Here is a 25,659-nt window from a genome sequence, read left to right as displayed (position 1 = left end):
ATATTGTGTTCTATGAAGTCTTCGGGACAGTCAAAAACCTGAGAATCTATTTTGTAAGCTTGTACCTTTGTTAACAGTTGGCAGTAATGCACTGTGTCAAATTCTTTATGGAAATCCAGGAATATGGAATCTGCCTGTTGCTCTTCACCCATAGTTTGCAGGATTTTATGTGAGAAAACGGCAAACTGAGTTTCACATGGGCAATGCTTTATAAAAACCTGCTGATTTGGTGCCAGAAGCATTTCCCTCTTGAGGGAATTTATTATATTCAAACTGACAATATGTTCAAGGATTGTGCAACAAGCCGATGTTAAAAATTTCATCATCATTTATCACATAAATGGACTTTCTGAATACTTCAAAGGTGCATTTTCACTGACAATTCTATAAATATATGATGGTACCAGTTAACAGCATGATAATGCAGCTGTAGACCTATGGCATCATTAACATGGTAAAGGTATGAGCCTTAACAAACAACCAACAACTGCTGTCAGCAATAACACGAAAACATTAGTAGAATAAAATCCAATAAAGTAACAAGACCCCCCACAGGAATATGGGTTTTTGGGTAGGCAATGTTCTTGGTATTAATATCTTCAAACATATTAAAAACTTGAATATGCTACCTTCAATGTTTTTATTGTGTGTTTCAGTTGTACATGTCATGTTCTATTTAAAATATGTTGTTTAGTTCTTATGAGTGATAGCTTAGATTGTGTGTTTGCCTACATAGGTCTAGTGGAGACAGGGAGTGTATTGAAGATGGCCAATTTCATCTGCAATCAAACAGGTCACCACTGAATGTGTCACATCAGTATTTCAGTATTTGGAAAAAAAGTGTATGTTGAAGTTCCACATGACATATATAAAAAATTAAAATATTTTCGTTGTCTGTTGATTGGTTAAAATGTTATATACTTATTTAAATGATGGTATTCATGGAAATTTCTTAACGAAAGGGAAAATAAGAACATGTAATTAAAAATCTACAAGCAATAGAGATCTGAAATTATTTTTAATTAAAACTTTGTCCACAATACCATAAGACATGAATAACACATGCACCTTTCTGAACTATATTTTCATATTAATATAACTCGAAAACAACATATCACCTTTAATTTGGAAAAATAAAATACAAAATTTGTAACTTTTTGCAAACTTCAATATTGTGTTTTGAAAATATCAATTATCATAGGATGTTAACTGTCTTTATAAATAATAATGTGGATTCTTGACTATAGTTTGAAGTCGCAAACGATGGCGGTCGAGTTTAGGCTTGTTCTGTGCACCTATTTCGCTCATACTGCGGCAGCCAATGAGTGCTCTGTAGTGTTCTGAGTGCTCTGTTCTGAATGCTGTAGCTAATGCAAGAATTAAACACGATCATAGCAAGTTGTGTAATGAATTTCTATTTCGTTTGTTGCAAGTTGTTATCGTTGATGGTGATGGTAAGTGGTAAATTCTGCATAAGCAAGCGAGAGACATAATTTGTAGTATATACGCTTCCTTGAAGTCAAAAGCACGTGTTTGCACATACCCCAACTGTCACTTGGAATCATCAATAATACCATTCCTGTCTGTGACTTGGTATGCACGAACCTCCATCATTTGTGGATGAGACTATAACTTTCGGCAATGACATTAATACCTTAACTTCTTAACTTGTCTAAATATTTCTTAACATAAATGAATCTGAAATTTTTTGATTCTTTAGAAATTATTTTCGCTAAAACTCTCCTCCTGAATAATATACAAGGTGTGATTGGAAAGTTTTAAGAATGGATCCACTAATGCTTACTGGTTTGACGGACAGGTACACAGAGGGTGGGGAGTGAGTCATTGCCTTGTCCTTGATCGCCCTCTGACAGTAAACTATGTTTCCTTTATTCAGTTCGTTGTGGCAGATGGTTGAGTGTGTGTCTGTTAGGGCTTGTTGCTGGATTCTGTCTGCGTGAAAATGAACGTAAAAATAAAGCAACGAGTTTGTGTGAAATTTTGTTTTAAAACCAGGAAATCAACTTCTGAGACTTATGAACTACTAAAAACAGCTTTTGGAGATAATTGTATGAGCCAGTCAAATGTTTTTATCAGGTTCAACAGATTTAAAAATGGCCGCGAATCATTTGGAGATGAACCACGGTCCAGCCGTCCTTCCACCTTAGAAGCGAATGAAAATGTTATGAAGGCTTGCGACTTAAGTGCGCTCTAATCGAAGACTTACAATTAGGGAGATGGCTGATGAGCTTAATTTAAGTTTCTATGCAGTTCAGTCAATTTTAACTGAAGGTCTGAAAATGCGTTGAGTGTCCGCAAAATTCATTCCAAAAGTGTTTTCCAGTGATCAGAGACAATACTGACTTGAAGTGTGCCAAGAATTGATTAATCACACAAAAACAGATCCAGATTTGTTAAATAGGGTAATTTCAGAAGACGAATCATGGGTATATGGATATTATCCTGAAACCAGGTTCACCATGACCAAAAAAAGCGCGGTAAAGTCGGTCAAAGGTGAAGACAATGTTGGTGACTTTTTTCGATTCTACCATTATTGTGCTTCGTAAATTTACCCCTGGGCGACAGACAATTAACCAGGAATACTACAAATATATCCTTGAAAGTTTGCACGAGAAGGTGTTGAAGAAAAGGCCTGCATAGTGAAAAGACAGGAGTTGGGTGCTACACCATGACAATGCTCCAGCTAATCGTACCTTCTCCATCGTTTATTTTGGCCAAATTCATAATCCCTGTGCTTCCACAGCCGACACATTCCCGATTTGGCCTCTGCAGACTACTACCTGTTTCCTAAACTGAAATTTTCACAGAAAGGGAAGCGATTTGACTCGACTGAAGACAACCAGGCAAATACGGAGAGCGTCCAAACCACACTCCAGAAAAAAATTCCAGGAATGTTTTCAAAAGTGGAAACACCGTTGGATTCGGTGTGTTCAGTCAGAAAGGGACTATTTTGAAGGAGATGCATCACAGTAGCATGTATGTAACACCATTGTACAATTACAAGCCCATTCTTAAAACTTTCCAATCACACCTTTTAAACTGTTTGGTATATTATTTGGTCATTGTACTTATGAAAGATGCAATCAGAATGGGCAATATTTTCCTGTGCAATTTTTTTTAAGTTAGGCTTATCCACACTCCAAGTAAAAAAAATTGACACTTAAATATTTACAATGTTTGCTGCCATTGAGTAAATGTAATGCACTATCGATATTTCTGAGTCAAAGTAATTATGTTTTATAGCAAGTGGGAAAACAATTTTTGATTTTGTTCAAGAATTTTATAACACATTTAGATATAGAAATGCATGCTCGCTTATGCACTTTTCTGTTTGTTAATTCTCACAAATTTGTGCTTTGTTCGTCTTGACTTTATTTCTTTTGAGTGTTCTGTGAATTGGTATTTCCTACATGAGTTCAGGGTTTGAAATGTAAGGCAAAGAGTTTCTAAACTTTGCTAGACAATTGATTTATTGTCCAGTGCTTTTTTTTACCTGGGTTTATATTTCAACTACTTGAAGCTGCAGCTCTTGGCTGATACAGATCAACACGGCGGCTAGTTACCATAGATGTTTTATCTTTTCCTGTGATTTTCCTTGTAGTATAGTCAGCAGTGCTGCAGACAAGTGTGATGGGACCGCTATTGTTCTCTACGCACATAAATGATTTCGCGGACAGGATGGGCAACAATCAGTGGTTGTTTGCTGTGATGTACAGTAAAGCTTCAAATCTGAGTAGTTGGAGAAGGATACAAGATGACTTAGGCATCACCTGTAAAGGAGACTTGTGACCTATTCTTGAGTACTGCTTGAGTCTTTGGGCTCCACAGCATGCCAGAGTAAAGGAAGACATTGATGCAATTCAGACGTGATCTGCTAGATTTGTTACTGGTAGGTTCAAAAAACATGCAGCTTTGGGAACTCATATGGGAATCCCTGGAGCAAAGGCAGCATTCTTTTTAAGAAACATTGCTGAGAAAATTTAGAGAACAGGCGTTTGAAGCAGACTGCAGAACGATTCTGTTGCCTCCAACATACACTGTGTGTAAGGACAACAACGATACGAGAAGCTGGGGCTCTTACAGAGGGATATAAAAAGACGTTTTTCCCTCACTCTATTTGCAAGTGGAACAGGAAAGAAATTGACCAGTAGTGGTAAAAAACACTCTCCACAATGCGCCGTACAGTGGCTGACAGAGTATCTACCAGGTGTACCGGTATGAAATGAGCGTTTTTTTTTGTTGTTGTGAAAATGAAACACTAATTTTGAATTGAAAAGTAAAAACATTTTATACAAAGTACTGACCACTGCTTTCTATACATTTTGACCACCTTTCTGGCAATTTGTGGACACCACACCAATGTTGGTCTTTTGAAGTAAACCAATCAGACACCCAATTTTCGACTTCTTCGTAGGAATCGAAGTGTTCCTCAGCCAATGTGTGTCCCATTGATGAAAACAAATGGTAGTCGGAAGGGGCCAAGTCTGGTGAATACGGCGGGTGGGGAAGCAGCTCCCAGCCAAGTATTTTGATTGTATCCTGAACCAGTTTTGCTTTGTGTGCAGGTGCATTGTCGTATAAAAAAATTACTTTGCCATGTCTTCTGGCCCATTCTGGTCTTTCTTCGATCAATGCATAGTTCAAATTGATCATTTGTTGTCTGTAGCAATTAATATTTACAGTTTCACCGGGTTTTAGAAGCTCATGATACACCACACCTTTCTGATCCCATCAAACACAGAGCATTGTCTTCTTGTCGAATCTATCTGGTTTTGCAGTCGATGTTGATGGTTGTCGCGGATTAACCCATGATTTTTCCCGTTTAGGATTTTTAAAATAAATCCATTTTTCATCACTAGTAACAATTTGAAGCAAAATTGATTTTCTTTCATTTCTTTGAATCAAAATTTGACAAATGGTTTTTCAGTTTTCCATCTCTCTTTCATTCAATTCATGTGGCACCCATTTTCCACACTTTTGGATTTTTCCCATAGCTTTCAAACGGTCAGAAATTGTTTGTTGTGCAACATTTAACATTGCTGCCATTTGCTTCTGACTCAAAGTATCATCTTCATCCAATATTGCTTGCAATTTGGCGTCTTCGAACATTTTTGGTGGTCTTCCATGTTCATCATTTCTTACATCAAAATCATTATTTCTGAACCGTTGAAACCATGCTTCTGATAGAGCATGATCACCTTATGCCTCGACAAGCATTCAATGCGACTCTGCAGCACTTTTTTTTTTTTTCCAAATGAAAACGAAAAATTAATGCTTTCTGCAAATCATCACTTTCTGGTACAAAATTCAACATTGTTAACACAATGAAAACATATGATGATGTTTGTTCCATGACTTGATGTATACTAAATATCTTTGACAGATGTCATACCAACCAAACAAAAAAAATTAATGCTTGTTCACAACAAATGTCCCCTATCGACACATTTGTATCTTAACGCTCATTTCATACTGGTACACCTGGTATATGGATGTACTCTACAGCAAGTCTACTGAAAAAGATTCACACTGTAAGCCTACAATGCATTTCTGAAAAGAGATTATTTGTTTTGCCACTTGCTTCTCAATGAACTTGGGTAGCCAGGATGAATTTGCATGTCAACAAGGACGATCCAACAACAGCAGCACTTAGGAAATAGGAACTGCACACCAATCAACTGATGATGGCCATTTGAAAGTGTATGACTGACCAAGAGGTGTCAAAGGAACTGTTTCACCTAGCAGTCATGAGACACACACACACACACACACACACACACACACACACACACACACACACCACTGAGTGTCATACATCCTAGAGTATAGCTCCTTTGCAATGAATGTGATGTACCACAGCTACTCGAGGACCAAGATATTTCTGCAGTAACTCAGCTAGATTTCTAACAATCGTGAAGGCTTTTTCCACTTTTCTTAAACACAATCTTCTTGTCTGTTTTTCTAGTCCATTCATCCGATCCTTTCACTACTGTATTCCCTCACTTACACTGTATATAATAAAATCTTCAAGCCACACACAGAACCCCAAGCAGGATGATTTATGAGCAAGTTCAGGTGTGTTAATAATAAACGAAAGAGAGCTGAAAACAGTGTTGCCAACATGCTCAGATTACACTAGAAATCAAATGGTAAATATGGCACACACTTTACACACAAAAAATTGACCACTGTAATTGCATCAATGAAGAACACAATAACCAAATAATATACTGTAAAATAGTCATAAAATTTGTGATGAAGAAGCCATGTAAATAATGTGTAAAAACTCTTAAAAATGTGATTTTTAAAATTTTTATTGATCAATACTTACAAAACCAGTTGTACATGGTGATGTAAAAGAAAAATTTGCATTCTGTGTGTGTGTGTGTGTGTGTGTGTGTGTGTGTGTGTGTGTGCGCGCGCGCGCGCTCGCGCCTATATACAGGGTGAAGCGAAATTCGCGCACTTGGGCTTCACAGTGCAACTCCTCACATGCCAGCGATAAAAGAATGTCTCTCACAAAATTTCGCCCGGCAAGTGCATCTGGCAGAAAAAGCATGTTAAAGAGTGGAAATCTGGCAACACTGTAACCACATGTATGGTAACTTCCTGTCAGCACATATTAGTCATGATGTACAGTTGGTGCAGTGGATCGAGTTTTGGGTTGGCATGCAGGAGGTCGATGGTTTGATGGCATATGTTTTTTATTTGATAAATGTAGTCCAGGTGGTATGGTATCTGGCACCTTAATCATCAGCAGCGATTGCAGTGGATCCTCTAGAAAACATTTGCACTTACATACTATAATCATAGAAATGGAAAATTGGTCAGCTTTGAAAGAAGCCCTTTCCACATTGTGGGCGTGAATTTATTCGCACCACTTCCCCCACTAGATGCGAAACCTGTCTCCTTTGTACCCTCCTCCAACGGTCTCATTCATTAATACGAACTATTATTCTTGCCTTGTACAGGTCCATTACATTTTGTTAGGCCCTTACGTTACCAGCAGGACTAGCAATGTGCTTTGCGATTAACGTCCAAATTTGAGTCCTATTTATACTAATTATGCCTTTCAACACTGAGTCTGGTAACCGCATACTGCCTAATACGTACACTATGTAATCAAAAGTATCCAGACACCCCCGAAAACAAACATATTTCACATTAGGTGCATTGTGCTGCCACCTACTGCCATGTACACCATATCAGCAACCTCAGTAGTCATTAGACATAGTTGGGGCACTCCACGGAACTCACCGACTTCGAATGTGTTCAGGTGATTGGGTGTCACTTGTGTCATACATGTGTATGCAAGATTTCAACACTCCTAAACATCCCTAGGTCCACTATTTCTATGTGATAGTGAAGTTGAAACGTGAAGGGACACGTACAGCACAAAAGCATACAGGCTGACCTCGTCTGTTAACTGGCAGAGACCCCCAACAGTTAAAGTGGGTCGTAACGTGTAATAGGCAGACATCTATCCAGAACATCACACAGGAATTCCAAACTGCATCAGTATCCACTGCAAGTACTATGACAGTTAGGCGGGAGATGAGGAAACTTGAATTTCGTGGTCGAGCGACGGCTTATAAGCCACACATCATGCCGGTAAATGCCAAACGACACCTTGCTTGGTCAAGGTGCATAAACATTGGGCAATTGAACAGTGGAAAAACATTGTATGCAGTGGCGAATCACAGTACACAATGTGATGATCTGATGGCAGGGTGTCGGTATGGTGAATGCCAGGTGAACGTAAGTCATCTACCAGTGTGTGTGGTGCCCAGTAAAATTTGGAGGCGGTGGAGTTATGGTGTGGTCGTGTTTTTCATGGAGGGGGCTTGTACCCCTTGTTGTTTTGTGTGGCACTATCACAGCACAGGCCTATGTTGATGTTTTAAGCACCTTCTTGCTTCCCGCTGTTGAAGAGCAATTCAGGGATAGTGATTGCATCTTTCAACATGATCGAGCACCTGTTCATAATGCACGGCCCGTGGCTGAGTGATTACATGACAGTAACATCCCTGTAATGGACTGGCCTGCACAGAGTCCTGACCTGGATCCTACAGAACACCTTTGGGATGGGACTTCGTGCCAGGCCGCGGTCACAGACTATACCTCTGCTGAGTGCAGCATTCCATGAAGAATGGGCTGCCATTCCCCAAGAAACCTTCCAGAAACTAATTGAATGCATGCCTGTGAGGGTGGAAGCTGTCATCAAGGCTAAGGGTGGGCCAAAACCATATTGAATTCCAGCATTACCAATGGAGAGTGCCACAAACTTGTACGTCATTTTCACCCAGGTGCCCGGATACTTTTGATCACACAGTGTATATTATTCTGTCGATGAGATTGTGGAAACATCATGCCTATTACCATAAGGGAAAAAGTGTAATTTGAAACCAAACATTCCACAATTAGCGGTGTTGGGATAAATCATGCAGAACAATATCTGTCAAAGGGATAATGCGTGTTAGGTGAAACAGTGCACAGGACTGATGGCGTGTTTATACTGTATGCGTTGTCCACCAGACAGGGACTAGTTGCAAGTGGAGTAACGCGCCGGTGACTGACTCCAACGTACATGTGTACACGTTTCTAATTTTCTCATTATAAACCTCTAAACCAGTGCGGCAGATGTATGGCATACAGAAATGACAAATATATGGATATGCTTCTGGTCCTTGGTGCATCTGACAACCAGGCTGGTGTTGCCGCTCATGAATATGGTGCTAGATATCCTTGGCAATGCCATCCAGGTAAAAATGTGTTTCGTAATATGGAGCTGCATCTTTGGGAGTCAGGTTCTCTCTTTCCATCATCGTATGACAGAGGTCGCCCATGGACTCGCTGCACTCAAGCTACTGAGTAAGCTATTCTTGAGGTCATACACCAAGAAGAAGCTCAGCAAATTACATGTAGCGTAGTAAGGCAGCTGCGTTTCTTGCAACACACAGTTGTTAATGTGCTGCACGAGCATAGGCTGCACCCCTATCATCATGCTTTCACGCAACACTTGCATCCTGCAGATCGCTATCAGTCGATGCAATTCTGTGAATGGTTCCAACAACAGGAAACCAACGATGACTTCAAACAACAACAGGAAACCAACGATGACTTCACAAACACCGTAATATGGTTGAATGAAGCAGCATTTACTCGTGAGGGTGTCTTAAATATGCACAATGTCCACCATTGGTGTGAGGTTAATCCACACATCACCTGCGACCGTGGATATCAAGTTCACTTTGGTATAAACATCTGGGCTGGAATTTGGGCGACAGGTGTTTGCACTCCTACATGTTGCCTGACTGGTTGACTGCACAACGGCATCATACATTCCTCTCAAACTACCTGCCGTGTCTCTGGAAGATGTTCCACTACATGTTTGGTGGAGGATATGGTTCCAATATAATGGTGCACCTCCACGCTCTGGAATTAATGTGCAACAGTATTTGGATAGAACATTCCAGGGAAATGGCTCGGATGTGGAGGCCCAGTTGTATACCACATTCACCTGACCTAAATTGCCTGGATTTCTTCCTGTTGGGACACCTGAAGGAGCACACGTAGTCTACTCCGCCCATGGATGTGGAAGAATTGGTTGCACATGTTCACGCTGCTCTTGTTACTGTGGACGCAGCTTTGCTGCGAAGGATCCAGAGCTGTATGATCTGGTGGGTTGTGCAATGCTTGGAGTACAGGGATGTCACTTTGAGCATCAGTTCTTCTGAGGGTAACATAATCTGTTCTGAAGGTCATTAATATGGACATTATTATTGTCACTGATTTGTAATGTGCGGCATCTGAGCGCTTATTTTACATGTAGTATAATTTAAATAACAAGTACGTGTTGTGTTACTATCATCTTTAGCAACTCGAAATTGACATTGTCTTTGTAATTATTCTGTCCTATGACAGGTCATTCATTTCAACCGTCTATTTCTTATTTGCCTAACCACGTGTTTGTTATGTTAAGTGTTAAATGTGTGTTATGTTAAATTTAAGATATGTGCGACCTAAGAAATATTGTATATTACAGTATGAAATGTCAGATCGAACTCAGCACATAAAAGAAATGTGTCCCAAACCAGGATCGAACCCTTGACCTCCTGCATGCTAACCCAAAACTCTATCCATGGCACCAACTGTATAGCATGACTAATACATGGTGACAGACGTATTACCATACATGTGGTTACAGTGTTGCCAAACTGCCACTCTTTAACATCCTTTTTCTGCTGGATGTACTCACCAGACGAAATTTTGTGAGAGAGACTTTTTTATTGTTGGTGTGTGAGTCGTCGCGCTGTGAAGCCCGAGTGTGCGAATTTCGCTTCACCCTGTATATATAGGCGCGCGCTCACGCCTGCACACACACACACACACACACACACACACACACACACACACACACACACCTGCACTGCCTCGTCTTCCTTTAATCAGACATAGTGGGGATTTCAAACGACCAAAGCAGTACTCAAGAATGGATCACACTTGTGTTTTACACTCAAGTTTCCTTTATAGATGAGCTACTGTTTCCATTAATCAATATGATTGTGTCAAGCATCACACAACTAATGCTGTATTCAAACATTACAGGATTGTTTGGAAATACAGAAGCATCCGATCTTACCCGTCGGCTTTGACCCATGACGTCACAAATATGGCGGAAACGAGCATAAACGACAATTCCAATATGGCGGATATAAAAACATCGCATACGTATCATAAAAACTGAAACACACAGGTTTCACAAAAAGCCTAATGACTCTAACGGGACAAGCGTGGGAAATTGGGGGTTTTTGGGTGGGGAGAAACTAAATATACACAAATGTAGCCACTGACCGCCATACAAAACCACGCAAAATGACGAAAAAAATCAACATCACGAAACTGACCAAATACCAAAAAACACATTCTTATCCGGAATCAGACACTTCCCTTGACCTACATAGGTGTACAGTAACTCCCGATCGCATAAATTAGGATCGAACACTTCCCTTGACCTATATAGCTCAACAGAACCTCCCGATCACATCGCCCAATACAAAACTCGAAAAACAGTTCCCTTAAACCTACATACATCTACAACAGCTCCACACAAAACCGTTAACTCACTAATACAAATTCCGCTTCAAAACCACGAACACAGCACTCACCACTGAGCAACAGCAAACTGACCCCAACACACCAAACAAACGAAAACCATGAACACACCACCAGAGGGCACGACAAACACCCACACGACATCTACAAACACGCCACAATCACAAACCAAACTCCGCGCCGTAATGACGTCACACACCACAACACGCTTACGTCACGGGTCAAAGCCGACGAGTAAGATCTGAGGTTTCTGTTGACCCGATTGTTTCTCCTACTCATTTGCATTAACTTACATTTCATACATTTAGAGCGAGCAGCCATTTATCACACCAAAGAAAAGTTCTATATAAATCACTCTGTAACCTTCTACAGTCATTCAACAATGATACTTTCCTGTATATCACTGTGCAATCGGCAATCACAGATTCCAGTTCCCCTATCTGTCAGAGCATTTATCACAACAGTGGTCCTACCATCCTTCCCTGGAGCACTCCTGATTATACACTTGTCTCTTGATCAACACATGCCATCACGAACAAAATACTGGGTTCAATTACTTAAGAAATCTTCAAGAGACTCACATATCTGAGAACCGATTCTGTATGTTTTCTCCTTCACTAACAGTTTGCAATGTATCAAATGCTTTCCAGAAACCTAGGAATATGGGTGCCAGTTGCCTTCATTCATGGTTTGCTGGATACCTTGTGAGAACAGGACAAACTCAGATTCACACAAGCATTGCTTTCCAGACCTGTGCTGGTTTGTGGGTATAAGCTTTTCTGTAATTTATTGCATCCAAACTGTGAATGTATTCAAGAATTCTGAAGCATACTTATGTAAAGGATATTGGCCTGTTATTTTGAAGGTCCGTACTTCTACCCCTCATTTATACAGGAGTCACCTGTGCTTTTTTCCAGATAGGTGTAATGTAGGTTGAGGTGACAGACAGAAGTACAGCACAGACTGACTGCTAGGTTAGATTGGAAGGTTATACTTTGGTTGTGATTTGGAGAAGTATTCTTTGGCTTTAATATGTGTATGTCATCAGTTTGTGAGTACAGAATTGCGTTGTTTATTAATTCCAGAAATATCTGTAAGTAGGGATATTGGCCATGGACATAAATATATGCACAGAATGTGCAATGTACGGAAATCTAAATAGGCCTAATGATAATAAATAGTAATGATCTATTCACTGGCTTTGCCAACTCACAAGCAAAATATAACTTTTCAACCAAACCTAGGCATAGGTCTACACATAAGTCTATAACCCACAATTCCATTAAGAAAAGTATAAGTCTATCATAAAACACACTCTACACTACAGTTCCTGCCAATTGATCACCGTCTTTAATGACCCATGTAGTCTAGCAAACAACACAATCAAAGTCAACACTGATGACATATTATTAAAAAATATAGAACATACACACAAAACAAAAAGCTCTCCAACAGACCATCTATGTAACATAGGTCACACTTCAAAGAATTATGCCTACCAATGGCCTGTGTTGTTTAATAGACCCAATATTACTTGAACTATATTTGCATACAACACAAGAATCACAACATAAAATTAGGAGTCAGCTGAACCTACTAATAGTGGCATTAGTTGTGGGTAATGATGCCTTGAGAGAGGAAGAGGAGGGGGGGGGGGGGGGATGGAGGGTTGGGGAAACCACTGAATGTTATATCACAGAAAGCTATACTTCTTGTTACAATGTGTATTTTACACATATTGGGTTTTAATGAGTGGTTCATGTCTGCCATTTTGATGACATCATTAATCAATATTTAAAAATCAGTTATCTTAAGAAATGGCACAGCAGCAAACCAGAAACGATTCTTGAAATCTCACTTTACATGCTGAATGCAAAAAAAAAAAAAAAAAAAAAAAAAAAAAAAAATACTGCATCAATTTTGATTTGTCACATAGGCCTATTATACACTTCTTAGTGTCTATTTACTTCTGTACCCCACAAATCACAGTGTGGTGTGTGACAGGACATCATTTTACCTCCTCGATATTCTACACACGAATGATGTGTACGAAGAATGACCGCTGAACTTTGCACCCCTGGCCAGGCCTAACATTTTTCCTCGCTGTTTTCTATAGCATTACGACACATGTAAAATAACCTCTTTGACCTCAAATGAATGCTTCCGAACCTCATTCGGTCTCCAGTGTGTTATAGCATTTACCAACTGCCAATGTGTTAAGATATGTACAACATGTATTGTGGTGACAACAGAGTTGCAAATACTTACATTCAGCTGGAATCTTGTGATTTCTTCCTGTCCCATATTAATAAATAAAAGTTAATAGGCGACCATCCATGCCACTTCTCTTTGCTACAGTGAATCAAATGGCAATAACTTACAGAAGTCATACATGAAGCCAGAATTCATTAGGCCCTACATAAGCACTGAACAATGTATGAGGACCAGAATAAAATGCTGCTGTTTTAGAATATTTTCTGTACTGTGAACCAAATACGAGTTAAAACTGCTCAAGACAAAATTATTTCATTTTAGATTCAATTTCTCCAATCTGATGTCATATTAAAGGTTAACTTGGGCAGCCGACTTCTATCTAACACTGGTTACAAACTGCACCACTGGGAATATTGCCCAAGTGTAAAAAAAAAATGAAAATACGGCAAACGTAATCGACGATAATGAAAGCTCATTAATCGCTTTCCAACTGCAAACGACAATGAACAGCTTCATGTCTCCTTTTGGAAGTTGACATCTTAGGGTGGTTCAATGACAATGAGATGGCTCAACCTCCCTCATTGTGCATTCTATAGCAATGGTTTAAACAATGCTTGGCAGAATGTAAAAACTTCTCACCATATCTTCATTATTTCCAAATGTTTCTTCGTATTCCTCCTTCGATAAAATCGGCAGTGGTTCATGGATACTAACTCTACTAATTTTTCCGTCGACCTCAAATTCAACCATTTTTTGAGCTTCTGCATATGTGAGGCCCTCTCTTGTTGGAGTGGTGAGCAAATCCGACGTTGCTGTTGGAGTACGAGTGATATGAGATCCCCGGCTTTTTTTCCTTCCTGCAACAAAAACGAACTTCATTACCAGCTCAAAAAAAAACAAAAAAAAACCGTAATTTCTGTTTAAGTTTTGATAAAACTGAATTACCAGGAGTAGGTATGGAAGTCTGCGGTGATGAAGCATTATGGTCGAAATTCACCAAATGGTACTGCAAACCACAAAGACTTTTGTAAACTCTACCACATTCAGGAAGAGGACATTCATAAGGTGGTTGTTTGGAAGTTCGTAACTTCCTACAAAATTCCAACACATCGAAATCGAGACCCATGGTACTGACATATAACAAACAAACAAAATAAAAGAAAGCACCAAATTCCACTCCCGCTGCGGTGAAATGATTATCGATTAGAACAATACGTCTTTATCTTCGTTTGTCATTACTGTTTTTAAATCTCTAACGAACAAATAACATAAACAAACAACTCATTGCTATCAAAATTCCCGTCTCCCATCACAGCCACCAACACCCCGCCATGTTTTGTTTTAGCATCAAACAAAATCGATAACCATTCCCAAAGATTTCGAGGGAAAAGCTACTTTACATCTTACCAGTTCACACAAGAACTAAAAATTGTACATGCATCCTCGCACGAGTATTCCAGTGATCAGTTTCTGTTTTCTGACTTGTTCTGCAATCCTTCTTAGATCATATGCTTACATTTTAACGAATTTCTACTGGCACGCGTTTCAACGTTGCCTCAAATGCAATGTATTTATTTCTTTCTTACTCCGCCGATAAATCTTTGATAAGGTCACAAGCATACAGAGACTATCAATTCATTTTTTTTTTCTTTATTTATATTTTATATGACAATTCGAGTGATCTTTCTAAACAAATCAGTGCATAGCTACCAATATTACATAAAAAAACAATAGTAATAGTAGTCCATGTTTTCATCAGATATACTTCGACATAGCAAATTAAAATAAGAAATGAGTATCTGCATAGCTGTCCAATCTTACATTATATTAAGAAAGTTTTTTCATCGTGACTAAGAAACTCATCCAACATTTATTCATATAGAAGTTGCCTCAGAAGCTCCCTAAATGTGGGATTGTTAACAAACTTGCATTTAATATCTGGAGTGAGAGCATTATAAACTCTTGTTCCAGAGAATTGTACACCCTTCTGCACCATTATCAGATTTTTACAATCATTGTATTGCATTCATAATAACAAATAGCCTATATATATATATATATATATATATATATATATATATATATATATATATAGGCTTATAATCTTTTTAGGCTGTTTGATAACAGTCACTATTTCTTTTATACAGCCAGTATTTCTACTGATGAAAAGTAAAAGTGAAAAGATATATTGACGAGCAGTAAAAAGAATTTTCAGTTTCTGGAAAAGGTTACTACAACTATATCCAAAGTCTACATCACTCATTATTCTTACAACACTTTTTTAGGCTAAGAATACTTTCTTTGCTAGTGATAGGTTTCCCCAAAATACCTCTCACCGATAATACTCAGGTATATGGAAAAAACCTATGACCTGAGTTTCTTATGAAGATTTTTTTATATGATGAGACTAGTTTACTATGCAGTCAGTCATTACACCTAGGATATTCGTTGTTTCAGTTCTTTCTATTCTTTCTATGGTCTGTGTGACACACTTAACAGTTATCTCTTACTCAGGTTTGGCAGTTGCAGAGAACTCGATATAGTTAATTTTTTAAAAATTTAACAAAAGTCAATTGATAGCTTGAAGATTTTCAGACATATGAGAATCAGTCATAATGTCACTAAAAAATGACAACATTTCACTGTAGCTTTGTACACTGTGGTAGGTCATTTATAAATACCCAGAATCGCAAAGGACCAAAAATGGATCCTTGTGGCACTCCAGATTTTCTATTATGATGAAGCAACACCGTTACAAAAGCGTTTATACTGTCTAACACTACTTTCATCTCCCTATCTTTGAGGTATGACTGAAACTACTTGTTTGACACAACACTTATTCATAAAAGGTTAGCTTCCCATAATAATATTTGACGATTTATAGTTTCAAAGGCTTTTAATAAATCACAAAACAATCCTGTTGTCTCCAATATTTGTCATTTAGATGCTCCAGAACTTCATTTATAAAAGTGTAGATTGCTTGTTTGGTTGACAGACCCTTTCTGAAACCAGATTGTCTTTTGTGAGAGTATTAAATCTATATAAATGTTCCAAAATTCTTTTATATGTGGGCTTTTCCAGCATTTAAAAAAGTCAGGGGAGAAACTGGCCTGTAATTTACAATTTCTGTTTCTTCACCTTTCATAAAGAGGGGTTTCTCAACAGCACATTGGAGTCTATCTGACACAGTTTCTTGTTATAAGAATGCATTGAAAAACTGATTAAGTACATCACATATTGAACCATAGCAGTGTTTCAGCATATTGTTAGTGATATTATCTACTGCAGTGGAATTCTTGTACTCCAGATAGGTGAGTTGTTCTTTGAAAGGTTCTGTGACAGAGCTAATATGAATTTTATTGATATTTCTGGGAATAGTATTTTGCATTAGACTCAAGGCTTATTTACCAGAGCCCTGGCAACCTATTTGTTCTGACACTGACAAGAACTGTTTGTTGAAAATATTAGCTATGCTTTCAGGATTTAATACAAGATTTCCTTCATGTTTGATTTTGAAGTCTTCTAAAGTTCTGTTGTTTTTCCCCATCTCTCATCTACCGACATGCCACATAGCATTCATTTTATTATTAGAATCAGCAAGTTCGTCTTCATAATATAACGCTTTTGATTTTTGTACAACTTCCTTAGGATCTTACAGTACATTTTATAATGAGCAATTTTTGTGTACTTAGGCACTCCAACTGCACTGAAAAGTTCCTTTTTTGTTTTGTACCACTGCTTAGTTTCCTTTGTAGCCAGGATTTGTTCAGGGACGTGCTAATATTATTTCTAACAAATATTTTTGGGGAAACCTTTTCAAAGAGGGATGAGAATTCAATTATGAACTTGTTAAATTTAGTGTTCACCTCAGTGGACCGCTAAAGATTTGAAGTTGGGCATTGCTTTCTGGAGAGGTGTTCTGCCATGCGCCGGCCGGAGTGGCTGTGCAGTTCTAGGCGCTACAGTCTGGAGCCGCGAGGCCACTACGGTCGCAGGTTCGAATCCTGCCTTGGGCCATGGATGTGTGCGATGTCCTTAGGTTAGTTAGGTTTATGTAGTTCTAAGTTCTAGGGGATTGATGATCTCAGAAGCAGTCCCATAGTGCTCAAAGTCATTTGAACCATTTTTTTTGTTCTGCCATGCAGATTGAGAAGCTGTCCAGTCTGTCCAGTCCAACATGGTCAGGTAGCCCATTCAAGACATGGCGACAGCGAAGCTAGGGCATATATATATATATATATATATATATATATATATATATATATATATATACAGAGAGAGAGAGAGAGAGAGAGAGAGAGAACACACACACATATATATACATATATATATTGTCTATCAAAGCCTTAAGCCAGATTCATAGCTGCAACAAAAGTGTGGCCACAGCTAGCGGCATATTGCAGTTGCAATGCAGATGAGAACTCCTAGTTTTTAGTGGCACAACTTAAGAGATGCAACTTCTGTCATGCCAGAAAAAGTTCAAATTGGTTTTAACTCGCTGTGCTGCTTACCTTTTACCACTGCTCCTTGGTAGCAGTACTTCAAAACATGAGTATTCTGTTGCAGTTATCGTGGAGCAATTGCTGCTGTGCTCCCTTTGATTTCAGTGTGGTCTGGTACACTTTCACAGCTTCTTGAACTACTAGAATAGCATCCTATGTTTGACTTTCTGCAGCAGTGTGTGTGTGTGTGTGTGTGTGTGTGTGTGTGTGTCTGTGTGTGTGTGTGTGTGAGTGTGTGCAGGTGGGTGGGTGAGTGCGTGGGTGGGTGGGAACTGAGCAATATCAGCAAACCAATGTCTTTTCTCACAATCTTAAAAGATTTTTGGATAAATAAATAAATAAACTTCATACATGTAACCAAAAAAGCGAGTCATATAAAATTGGTGATTTGTGAGACCAAGAATTGTATAAATTGTGGATGACATGCAGGAAGTAGCTCCCGAGTGCGACGTGGCAATTATTAAATTAAAAATTAGTTATTCGAAATCAACATATACAATAAGATTCTAAAATCTTCGAAGGTTGAAGTGTCTGCAGACGATATTTAAATGCCAGCTGATGGCTATTTCGCTGCTGCAGGCGCTGTTTTCGTCTCCAAGTGTTATTTCTTTTATAATTGTGTTTCCGGTCCCTGATTTATCGCTGTACAAAATCTGCGTTTAGTCTTCATTGTATTTACCTTTTGTCACAGCTCTAATACCATAACTTGCACTGTAACATCCATACTCGGCCATGTGATTTCCACTGACGCCATATTAAAAGCTGTGCAACTACATAAAATTTGTAGCACCCTGTGTGAATAGGAGCTCACGATGCCACTACAGATATCAACAAGCTGTGGAGCCATATTAGTTCCATGTGTGAACCTGTCTTTACTTTCAGATGTTACCCTAGTGGGAAATCAGCTACTTATATTGGATGATAGTATGAATTCATGATATATTGAAGTTCGATTTTGTTGTTGTTTTCAGTTTAAAAGTTATGTTATAATCCCCAATTATGACAATTTCATTATTTTTATGAAATAAAGCAGACTACAATAATATTATTTGAACCACAAAGATCATGAAGTTAGACCCAAGTGCCCTGCAGATTGTCACTACTATTATTATTACTGCTGGGACACCTACTGTGACTACCTCTGCACAGGCTTAAAACTGTTCCCCTAAACATTATTTTCTTACATCTATGGATCTAAATATTACACTATTTTTATTAACTGTAGCTAAACCACCTCTTTCCCTACACCACCTATATCCCTGTAATAGTGGATAGCTATGTTGTAGTTACCTAAATGTAACAAGTCCATGTTATTTATGATATGGATTTCTGAAAAGCATAATATTTGAGCAATGGTTATGCAATTTCTTTCACTTATGTTTACTGATAACTGATCTAAATGGATCTTGTTTTGGTGGATGTAAGAAAACTTATACTTTTTCATAATTTGTAAGTGTGTTACTGTAACTGCATAGATTTCAGTCAAAGAACTTAGACAAAGAGTACATAAAACTGAAAATGGACTCCCAAATCTCATACATGGACGTGTATCCATGTAGAAACTAATGATAGGTGTCAAACACACCAATGAAATAATTATCAGTAATAAAATTATAATCAAAAACGAGGAAAAATTTATGGTGAATTTATTTTGAGATATAGTTCTTCCTCTGTATGAAAATCAGATTCAATATGCAAGATGACATGCCAGCTGATATTCAGTTACAAGTAACAACAGTACATCCATATCTACATACTGAGACCACTGAAGGACCTTCTCAGTATGGATCTACTGGAACGAATCGTACATCAAAATATTCAGTGTCAAAAAGGTGGGACGTCTATATCAAGGTTTTCTGGTATTGTAAACATTTGTATTATGTTTGACCAACATAGCTCCACTTATGTACGATTTACTCACAGGATACAAACTGTTCAATAACAAAAGGAATTATTAAGAGTTTTTATAAAAATCAAATGTACTTCAGTCAACCCTCAAACATTTTTCCTTTTATTACAATATGTCCTCCAAAAGGAAAAGTCAACCACATAAATAATAAAGAATTACTATTTAGTTCCTACACGCCAGTCTCTACTCATAGCAAATTAAGCTGAACACAAAAGAAATCGCTTCATCAGAAGATCAGCCAAATGGTTCTTTTCATCTATATGTCCCAACATATTTTCATCATTCATAAATCTTTCTTGAACATTTGTTTTGTACAATTTTATTGGTTTACAATAATAGCTCCATCTTCATTTTGCTTTATTTTTATATCAAATAAGCTGTCAAAGGTGCCTGTTGTTATGTCAACCTTTCACAGTAATATATTCCTGCCCATTGGTTAAGTGTATCACATACTTCCTTTTTGTATTTTGGAAAATAAATTCGGCTGAATTCGCTGAAATATCTTTAAAACATACATAACATGTAGCACATACAAACGACTTTATACTCACTTGTCGACTGACATCTACTTTCTCTTGAATCCTAACACTTTTATAATCGAACATTATGATGTAGTCATTACATGTAGCTGTTCTGGCTGAAAAGAAACGAGCACTTGCATCACATATGTATAAAACATTGTCCAGTCTAGCACTCTACGATTAATTCTTATCTAATTTTGATATCTACTGTTCCTTCACCAAATATTAGTACCTCTTTTCCAATGAAATTACTACAGGAACGTCAAATAACTGTATGAAACGAAGTATTGGGTATACAGAGCAACACATCTCATAGCACCACCGCCACAATAGCATTCATTTGCATCAATGTAGTGTGCAGTAGACACACACATGATGCAAAGTGTTAGTGTGATAGCTATCGTTCTGTGGATACTAACCTGCCTAGTGACCCACATCCGTAGATAGAACTTACTGACTGGAAATTTGTTCTTTGCTAGCTGTTTTAACAACTTCACTTGACTGTTATTTTGTTCCCCCATTTCGTGTATTAGAAACGACATGTGCAATTTTTTCCATTGTATTTTGTTAATGCAACTCAGTGACTCAGACTTTTTCAGTAACTACATTCAAACTCTGATTTTACAAAGTTAATGTATCCCAGACATCTTTAAAATTATCATATTAATTTTTCAGCATAGATAAAGTTCGACCATTTGATAGTCTGACAATATATTCTCTTCACATTTCTTTAAATTCATCTTTTTCTTTCGGCATGAGTGACACAAAGAATTATTTCAAATTACATGTTGAAATGTGAGATGTTTCTTTATAAAATATACATGTTTTTTTACTGATAGTAGGGGTAGAACCTATCTCTAGAGTTGCCATAATGAAATTAGACACGACAAGGTCACATCCACTCTTGCAGTCCACTAGTGCTAAACTCAGAGATTTGCCCACTTCATAACTTTCTTGCCACATGTATACCGTTGACAATGGCTTAAGCCAGCGCCAGCTGTGTTCTGTGTTTTCATGCGATATCGTGTTTCCACAATGTAGTTTCAATCTTCTGTGGAACAGTGAACTAAAATGTGTTCAGTAGTGAGCAGAATGCAAGTGTAAGGGTCCATGAATAGTACTATTCTTGTTAGTGTGTGTAAAGGGCGAAACGATATGTCGACAGTACTGAATATTTTCTTTACATACATGGCTAACATTGAAGAAGCCTGCAATAATATAAATTTTGCACAAGTACTTAAAATGACAGAATACCTTGTGGTATTTCCAAATCGACTGTCTTCTGTACTAACAGTGTAGTAACATCGACAGAAATTCTAGATGTGAACATGTCTTTTGATTCTCCAAGAAAGGGATATAAATTATGGAAATCCACAATTTTGACAAAAAGTTAGTGCATAGAAGTGTATTTCAGTACCATGATAGAGGAGAATATCGAACAGCCAGAAAAATATAGAGTGAACACTGTGAAAAATTAATCATTCTTTCTCAGAGACCTCTGTTCTTTGTGTTCTCCACTCACTTACTTTTGATTCAGAAAGTTTAATGATGGTCAAAAATTTTTAATGGATTGCAGAGACATTGCAGCAGGAGGAACAAAGTTTTGTGTAAAGTGCACTTACTGTGTGCTGAGGACAGTGGTGTTGTAGTTAACTTCGATAAAACTTTGGTTTCACAAAACCACATGCAAAAACACGTTTTGCTCGACTGCAACAGAAATATTGACCTAAGGTTTTGTTAGTGTGCATCAGCGAGCTGGATAATGGCTGCTGTGACAGAGGTCAGTAAGAGCTACAAATAAATTTTCATGAGGTAGGATGTTTTCTTGGTCCTATGAAGGCAAGCTGTCAGAACTAAAATCTTGGTGGCAACACACAAGTACTTGCATACTGTTGTGAACAGAGTCTGTAGTAAGTAAAATGTGTTCATACATGACATGATACTATAATGATGTCTCAGATGTTACCAAAATTAATTTTGTAGTTTTCTGGATGTTCGTACAAGGTCTAACAAAATGCAAATTCATCAGCAATGACATTTTCCACTACACAGGTGGAACAACTTTACTGTTGTTATGATATGTTATTTTTTATTTTGGGATAATTCTATCTTTTCAGGATAAAATATGTATCACATACATCTATAAACTTTGAGAATGTTCTTACATTATTTCCAGTCCAGATATGTCATTGGTTCTGTTTTTTTTTTTTTTTTGACAAACTTAAGTAAAAAAATATTTTCTTCAAAATTTTTTATAATAGTTTCTATTTTTTCAAAGAAGCTGGCAAGAATAGTCTTTTGAAAGTACTCCATCATATTCTAGACTAAAACTAGAGAGTATAATATTTTTTCAGAATTTTTATTACCATTTGAAATTATCACTAACTGGGAATGCTGTAGGACAGTAAGGTGACCTTGAGGTGACTATTTTTGTGATGGCTGCTATGGTGCTTTTCTGCACCTTCCTTATTTAATTATGTATATACAGATTTCGTATAAATCTACATATTAAATTACAGATATCCTATGAAAGATACCAGCAATCTGTATTTCAAGTCGCACCTTCTAGAAAGTCAGAGATAGGCTATATTCATTTGCTAAAAGAAGCAAATGTAAATTTTTCAGTTTTATTATTATTACTATTATTTTGAGTGCTAGCTCACTTCGATCTTGTCTACTGTCTCTGTCACAGCTGAGTGAAGTAATTCTGTAGGTGTCTGCCTGTCTATATACTGTTTCTTTTTCCTGGCTTTAAATAAGATTAAACTAGTGTGTAGGGCCAATTATACTGTTATCATTCATAGAATATTTTCCTTCCCTTGAACTTTGGCATAAACATTTATTCATTCACTATTTATCAGGATATTTATCAGGATATTCAACATACCATGTTCAGTCATTAATTTTTAATTTGAACGAAGTACAAAATAGTTCTGAGATACATTACCAGTCATTTAAAATATCTTGCATTAATTTTGTGCAAGCTATGGTGAGAATGAATCAGTCATTGGTCTCTCAAAAATGATGTTGTTCATCTTCAATACTAGCCAGACACAAGCCCCACTGTACTATTTTTAATCGATGGTAGTAAAATAAAGGGTTAAGTATTCTCATACAGCACCCTGTATGTATGTACTTTCTTTTCGAAATACAGGCCACAAGTGATAAAAAAGAATCACTAACCCCCATCAAATGAAATGTTTTTCTCTCAGGCTGTTATTCTCTGCTTCTGTTAGATATCTGTCTTTTAAGTTAATTCTACAAAAACTGCCACTACTTCAAAAGGGGGAGGGAGGGAACACTTCTTTGTGGCAACTAACATAAGGTAACGAAAATGTGTTTTTATATGTATTATAAATTATCTAATTTCTGTTTCAAGCAAAATCTTCAAGGACAAACCAGGAAATCAATAACTGCAAAAGGAAAAAAAAGTGAAGATATTTATCTTGAAGTAAGTTTGTTATAAGCTGTACTGGATACTGGAGAAGGAAAAATTTTGTTGTTGATAAGGTGTAGTTTACATGTTTGACTACTCAAACATTCAAAAAATAGCTCATGATCCAGTTTTAATTTCAATGGCATTAATAATGCTGTATATTATTAATTAAAGTTCTGAAATATTGTCATTTCAAGGCTGCTCATTGGCAAGATGAAATAGTTTGAGCTACTTACGTTTTGTTACATTGGCATCCATTTTGCCTCTTTGATTGCACATGACTATAGAAAGTATTTGTATGTGACTGTGTAAGAGAGGAAACACTTCTTTCTGTCGCCTTACATGGGGTAACGGTAATGTGTTTTTATATGTATTATAAATTATCTTATTTCTGTTTCAAGTGAAATCTTCAAGAACAATTCAGGAAATCAATAACTGCAAAAGAAAAAAAAGTGAAGATATTTGTCCTGAAGTAAGTTTGTTATAAGCTTTAATGGATACTGAAAAAGGAAAAATGTTTTTGTTAATAAGGTGTAGTTTACATGTTTGACAACTTCTCAAACATTTAAAAATAACTCATAATACAGTTTTATTTTTAATGGCGTTAATAATGCATTAATAATGCAGTATATTATTAATAAAAGTTGTCAAGTGTGGTCACTTCGAGACTGCTCATTGGCAAGATGAAATTATTTGAGATTCTTATGTTTTGATACATTGGCATCCAACTTGCCTCTTGGCTTGTGTGTAATTATAGAAAATATTTGTGGGTGACTTTGTAAATAACTTTTTTCTTTGACTATTACAATATGCTCATACACTGAATGATGATAAAACTTTGGAAACTCCAAAACATGGACACAGAACTTGAAAAGGAAAATCAGGCCAATGTTGGTGGCAGCAACATTGCTGATCTAACGATGGATAATGCAGACTCTGATATGAATGTATCGGAAACTGTGATTGCAAATGTTGGCAATTTGTTTGAGGAGTTGCAGGTCACTGTGGAACTTATGCAAAACAGTCAATCTATGACTTCATTCAAAGATTTATAGGAAAAATTAGCCACAATAGTGAATGCTCATGATACTGAATAAACGAATAAAACTGACAACATGATGAAAGAACAGTCTACAAGGGTGGACAGAAAATTAGATCATGCTGTGGAGAAGGAAACTGCTGAGATGAAGGAGATGGATAAAAAATTTGATCGTACTGTAGAGATGCACACTTCTGAGATGAAGGAGATGGAAAGAAAATTTGGTTGTATTGTGGATAAGCAAACTGCTGAGATGAAAGAAAATTTTTGTATGATCACAAAACAGCAATCCAATAGAGTGGTTGAAAAGTTCGACAGCATTATTAAGGACATTAATAATCAAATAGCTACAAATCTTGAAGCAATCAAAAAAGAAATATCAAGCCTCACAGACGCTTACTGCGAAATGTTGGATGCAGCAAACAAACTGTCTGAGGATTTTCAGGATCTGAATCACAACTGATAATAACATGTCGAAAGTCACACAGGAAGTTAGCAACCTGACACTTGAGCAAAAGCAGAAGATACAACAAAACTTCACTGCTCAAGGAAACTCCAAAGTTTACAAAAGCTTTAACGATTGGTTTCGGAAAAGAACACTGATATTAGAGACAGCAGAAAAAGGGATTCCTGTGGCGGTGCAGTCCGTTTGCGCGGAAGTTACGTCTGAAGCAGAAATCTCAGAAAAACACATTCACAATGAGCTCAGTCAATGAAGACGAATACTGACATCACAGCACAGGTCACTGACGTGGAATGAGAAGCAGGAATGATTAAAAGTTCGTTATGTGAGACTACATCTACGTGTGTACGAACCAAAATTACGCAACAGCTAGTCCGTGTAACCTAACTTTTTCGCACCACACAGGGCCTACTGGCCCACAAGCAGAATGCTGATGCAG

General features: G+C 37.4%; 1 protein-coding gene across 2 annotated transcripts in view; it reads right to left on the bottom strand.

The window, feature by feature from the left end:
* Positions 1–14,689, bottom strand: part of LOC126100999 (peregrin) — a 248,793-nt gene extending 234,104 nt beyond the window's left edge. For both annotated transcript variants that reach the window (XM_049911665.1, XM_049911666.1), the window contains exons 1-2: positions 14,296–14,689; positions 13,990–14,207 (exon numbers count right to left, since the gene is read on the bottom strand). In XM_049911665.1, the coding sequence (XP_049767622.1) occupies positions 13,990–14,207; positions 14,296–14,476 (399 nt within the window). In that variant the 5' untranslated portion in view covers positions 14,477–14,689. The remainder of the gene's footprint in view (positions 1–13,989; positions 14,208–14,295) is intronic.
* Positions 14,690–25,659: the final 10,970 nt, after the last annotated feature.

This window comes from Schistocerca cancellata, chromosome 9 (assembly GCF_023864275.1).
Source record: "Schistocerca cancellata isolate TAMUIC-IGC-003103 chromosome 9, iqSchCanc2.1, whole genome shotgun sequence".
Taxonomy (NCBI): Eukaryota; Metazoa; Arthropoda; class Insecta; order Orthoptera; family Acrididae; genus Schistocerca; species Schistocerca cancellata.
This window is presented reverse-complemented; position numbering and strand designations above follow the sequence as displayed.